Below are 5,099 nucleotides of genomic sequence, written 5' to 3' on the forward strand. Positions count from 1 at the left end.
TAAATGATTCGTAAGACACACCTACATTCTTAGGAGACTCACTAGAGTGAAACATATTTGCTCGTTTACAGATAACTTCCCCATCTGTACGAGAGGCAAGACCCAGGTTTGAAATTGACAACGGGATATCATTGGCCTAGAACTGTTCATCAGAATGGTAGTTAAGGATGGGGTTATTTAGGTGTGGAGTGAGGGGGCAGGGATGGCTAGGATTGAGCCCAAGGAACTGCAGTATCTACGGATGGACTGGAGGGCAGTAGGAGAGTCTGAAGAGAGGAAGCTTGAGTTGAGGTGATTCGTGGAGGAATACAAGTTAACGGGCTGTTGACACGGGAGGCCTCAGGAACTGAGACCTTGGAGAAAACAGAAAACTTTTGAGGAAGAAAGTGGCAGGACCGGATGCATCAGTTCAGCACCCACACTGTGCCAAGCACTGTGCTTAGTGCTTGTGGTAAAGATTCTTGTATTTTGAGCTTTGGAACTCAAGTGATGATACTAACGAAAACGGATTTTTTCAGAAGTCGAGTTTGCAAGCAGGACTGATGAGGAAATTTCTGTTTTTAAACTCGTTTTTACTGAGTCTTACTTTGTGTCAGAATCTGTGCTAAATTTTTTTGAATATACGACCTCATTTAGTGCTTACGGCAACCCCATGAAGGAGATGCTATCCCATTTTACAAGTGAGGAAACAAGGCATGTAGAGGTGAAGTACTTGCCCAGTAGAGGGTAAAGCTGGAATTCAACCCCAAATCCAACTGAATCTGGAATCTTTCCATTTAACCCACTGAGACACCTGTCAGCTTCAACACATTTTTTTCTTTGCTTTGATTCTTTTGGAGGAAAATATGGATCTCGGTCAGGGTCTCTCAGCCTTGGCACTCTTGACATTTGGGGTTGGATAACCCTTTGCTCTGGGGGGCTGTCATGTGCAGTACAGGATTGTTGAGCATCATCCCTGACCTCCCATTGATGCCAGTAGGAATCTCATCTCCCCATCCCTTGACAATCAAAACGACTGGGTTAACAGGAGGCAGAGTGTGATCTCATGCAGAACACAGCCCTAGCAGTTCCTGGGACTGGCCAGTTGGAAGTAAGGAAAACCCTCTGCTCAGAGTGAGGCAGCAGCCAGCTGCAGGTGCCTACAGAACACAGGGCGGCATGGAGACTTAACAGCTTCTCTGTACCCCTCTTACAGGTCACAATCAAAGTTCCTCAGAAGAACTCATAAAGGACCACACCGGCTTCTTCTGTACTCATCCAGTGACAGAAAATTCAACAAGACCAACAACAAAACCAACGAGATCAATAATGAAACCTAAAAATCTCAAAAGAGAAATTCTCTCACAAAAATCTTTTGGAACAAGCAAATCCCAGAATTTGAGTTCCTATGGGGTGGGTATGGGGTGAAAAGAGTATGGGAGGTCTCTGAAATTGCAACAGTACTAGCATTCAAGGTGATTTTTCAAAAATAGATTTAAATGTCTCATTCCGTCCATTTGATATACTTTTGTAACTTACCTTTATGAGGGAAGAAAAAAGCCACTGTTTATAATTGTACCAACATTGAGGCCATAGCTAGCATCTTGCTTTGTATTCTGGATTAAAATTCACTAGAAACAGTGCTGCTCTTCACTTTTTGGGTAACTTCCTCCGTTTCAATAACCCAAGGAAATGCCACCACATAGGCATGTCGTCCCCTGGGTTTGTATGCTAACTATTCTCCTCCCCTACTGTGGGCAAACAGCTTTAGTTTTGTGTATAGAATTAACAGATACCTGTGGCTCATCCACCTGTGGCAAGCCTGTGCTGGGCACTACGGATGATACCAACATGAGACTCCCAGCCCCTCCCAGAGGGGCAGGTAAAGCAGGAAAGAGACACTTGACATCCAAGGCTGTCATTTTTTTTTTTTTAAGTTCAAAAATGTGATCAAAACGAGCGAGATAGATTCATGCTGGACCAAGTTCATGAGATTGATTTGGAAACCAGATGTCAATTTACTCATTTTAAGTGAGATCCGTATTTCCAGTAACCAGACCTTTTACATCTCCTATCCAGAACACTGCCTTCCTTTAGGAGTGTGGCAAATTAATGTGTATTATTAGTAAATTAGGAATCAGAAGATTCTTTGGTGAGCAATGGAATCAGAGCAAAAGGAGCTGAATCATAGTAGAAGTTTGTGGAGTTAGTGATCATGTCTGGGGCCCAGAGTCCTTTAAGAATTTGAGCAAAAGTTTGATCTTCTCTTAAGAAGAATACACTTTGTGTATGATTTTGCAGACAGTGTCAGGGGAGTGATGAAGCTCATTGGTGACCCCTGGTCTTATATCGCTCAGGCTAAGCCACATCTTGATAAAATGGTCCTTATTTTGCTAAAGACTAATATGACTTATTTGAATAGCACTTCACACTTTTTGTCATATATGCATAAACCTGTACTATTATTTACTTTTTTCTTTAAATCAACTATTATATTCAGATAAAAATTAAATAAGCACCTTATTGCCATACTTAAAACAATAGCTTTAACTGCCAGAAATAGAAGGCATTATATAAAAGATAAGAAAAATGATGTGACTAAATTCAAATAATGAAATACAAGTAGACTTAATTGTTTAGATGTTTATATATAAATAAATCTAATCATTCTACCACTGTTCATACCTGAAATAAGTGTGCGTCACCGGGGAGACTAGGATTTTGACCAGTTGGCAACAACAGGTTATTCCAGTTCGTGATGCTTCAAGATGAAATCGAGTTCACTGCCAATAAAATGAATCTATATTTTAGCTTTCATGATAACCAGCAACAACAACGCCATGATGCGTAAACCTAGCGGCAAAGGGCAAAGCTTTGAACCCAGCCCCCTTCTCCTGTCCTGCTCTGTGGCCTCCTCCCAGGCTTCGGGTAGCACCAGGGATAGACTGGTCAGCTGAAATGGCCATGCCTGTCCTCACCGCACTTGAAATCTATTTCGATATGTTCTCTAACCTAAAGAAAATTCCTCTTGAGATTTAGGGTGATGCTTTCCGTATGTGTAACCATGCCACCAAATTAACGCCAAAACTCTCATGATGTAGGATGAGATTACTTCTAAGAGGGTTTATACAGTCTATCATTTAAGAATATTTTAGCTGCAAATGTCAAAACCAAATTCAAACCAGTATAAAAAGATGGCTCCCACATTCTAAAATCCTGGGATCTTGGCTTTGGACATGGCTTGGTTCAGAAGTTCAGAAAGCTCCCATCTGTTGATTTCAACTCTGCCACATAGCCTTCATTTTCAGGCCATACCCATCCATTTTGGTTCTGGCAGGTCTGGATCCTAAGAGGAGCCAACTGCCCTCAAGAGCTGTAGCCTCATGCCATGCCAGGCCCAAGTCCGCTGGCTAGGAGAAAGCCCCTTTTTGCTAGTTCAGGCAAAGACCTCGAGGCTCACACTGATTGGTCCAGTCGATGGAACAACTCACCCCTATCCCAACCCATCGCTGTGGCCAGAGGTATGAGATATGCTGATTCACTTAGACCTGAGTCATAACGGTCCACCCTTGTAGCCTGGAGTGACACTTCCTCTAAGTCCACCTGGGCTGAGAATAAGAGAGGGATAGATCCCCAAGAGAAACTTGGGGCTCTTGCCTTAGGAGGGGAAATGGAGACTGGAGAGTCCCCTCCTGAGCTACTGCCAACCTTTTAGTACTCCCAACCATGTTGCCAAGAACCCCATTAAGAGTGAATTGGAAAAAACAAATATAATGTTTCTTGCACTCAAGCTCTATGAATCAGACTCACTAATTTTAAGAGAATCCATTCTTTAACGAATACAAAGGAAATGCTAGCTATGAAGAGATGTCTATAATGTTGATTTGACATCCTAGACACTTATTAATCTTGTGCTTTCAGCATCAGGAACCAATTAGAACCTTTAGCTGTCTGAAGCAAAAACAAAGTTCTCAGGTTATGAACAACCTGATCTCTCTGGGTATTTGGATGTGGATCAGTCACAAGAGTATTGGGTGTAAAGCTGCTGTTTCTGCTTTTAGGCTTGCTGAGTGCCCAAGAGGAAATGCTTATACTTCTGTCTGAATCAAGGGCACAAGAGCTTTTCATGCAGCCTGGAGAATCTGGCTGATGAGGTGTTTTTCTAAGTATAGGCGCCACCTCGTGGGCAATAAGCACAACAACAGCGCTCATCTTCAGGAGCTGATAGGATACACCTATCTGCTGCGTTTGTCTCTTTCGAAGACTGTTACAACATGGGCAAAATTTGAGAAATGCAAGGCAATGCAATGAGAAAATAAAGAGGCTAGGGTCACATCAAATAACTGAAAACAAGGACTCCAACATCAACCTGTACGTGAATGTTCCCAGCAGTACCGTTTACAATAGCCAAAAGTCCATCAACACATGAATGATAAAATGTAGTGTATCCACATAATGGAATATTATTTAACCGTAAAAAGGACCAAAGCACTGACACAGGTTACAGCATAAATAAACCTCAAAAAACATGCTAAGTGAAAAGCCAGACACAAAAGGCCACACGTTGTGAGGTACCATGTATATGACATGTCCAGAGTGGGTAAGTCCATAGAGACAGGAAGTAGCTCGGTGGCTCCCAGGGGCCAAGGACAGGGGGCAGGGGAGTGACCACTTAATGGGTACAGGGTGTCCCTCGGGGAAGATGAAAGTGTTTTGGAACCAGATAGAGGTGATGGTTGCACAATACTGTGAATGCACTAAGCGCCGCTGAATTGTTCACTTTAAAAGGTTCAATTTTATGTTGCATAAATTTCACCTTAATTAAAAAAAGCTCCTAGGGTCACAGCTGTTTGGGGTAACACAGGCGAGCGGTACAACCTCTGGGCTTCCATTTCCTACTGTCGTTTCCAGCCTTCTTTCAACTATTTCGTGAAGGATAAAGGGAACCGATACTTATTTACTTATATTGATTTTATTAACTTTTGAAAATGAAATAAATACGCATGACAAAAAAAATTCAGTGAGATATAAATTTGCCTCCTAATCTTGTGGCCCAAAGAAATAATATTTATCGTGTACCTCCTGAGTGCCAGGGGATGCTGATGCAGATGCTGGTCTGG

At 42.3% G+C, this 5,099-nt stretch overlaps 1 protein-coding gene and 1 long non-coding RNA gene across 2 annotated transcripts in view; one reads left to right on the forward strand and one right to left on the reverse strand.

The window, feature by feature from the left end:
* The window catches only part of ALDH2 (aldehyde dehydrogenase 2 family (mitochondrial)), a 29,295-nt gene extending 27,674 nt beyond the window's left edge, over positions 1-1,621 (forward strand). Inside the window, exon 11 of the mRNA XM_011355806.2 lies at positions 1,196-1,621. Coding sequence (XP_011354108.1) covers positions 1,196-1,228 — 33 coding nt within the window. The 3' untranslated portion in view covers positions 1,229-1,621. The remainder of the gene's footprint in view (positions 1-1,195) is intronic.
* Positions 1-5,099, reverse strand: part of LOC105289227 — a 10,316-nt gene extending 5,217 nt beyond the window's left edge. The window contains exons 1-2 of the long non-coding RNA XR_895655.2: positions 5,059-5,099; positions 2,665-2,762 (exon numbers count right to left, since the gene is read on the reverse strand). This is a non-coding gene — a long non-coding RNA (uncharacterized LOC105289227). The remainder of the gene's footprint in view (positions 1-2,664; positions 2,763-5,058) is intronic.

The sequence above is a fragment of the Pteropus vampyrus genome, unplaced genomic scaffold (genome assembly GCF_000151845.1).
Source record: "Pteropus vampyrus isolate Shadow unplaced genomic scaffold, Pvam_2.0 Scaffold23, whole genome shotgun sequence".
NCBI classification, from domain to species: domain Eukaryota; kingdom Metazoa; phylum Chordata; class Mammalia; order Chiroptera; family Pteropodidae; genus Pteropus; species Pteropus vampyrus.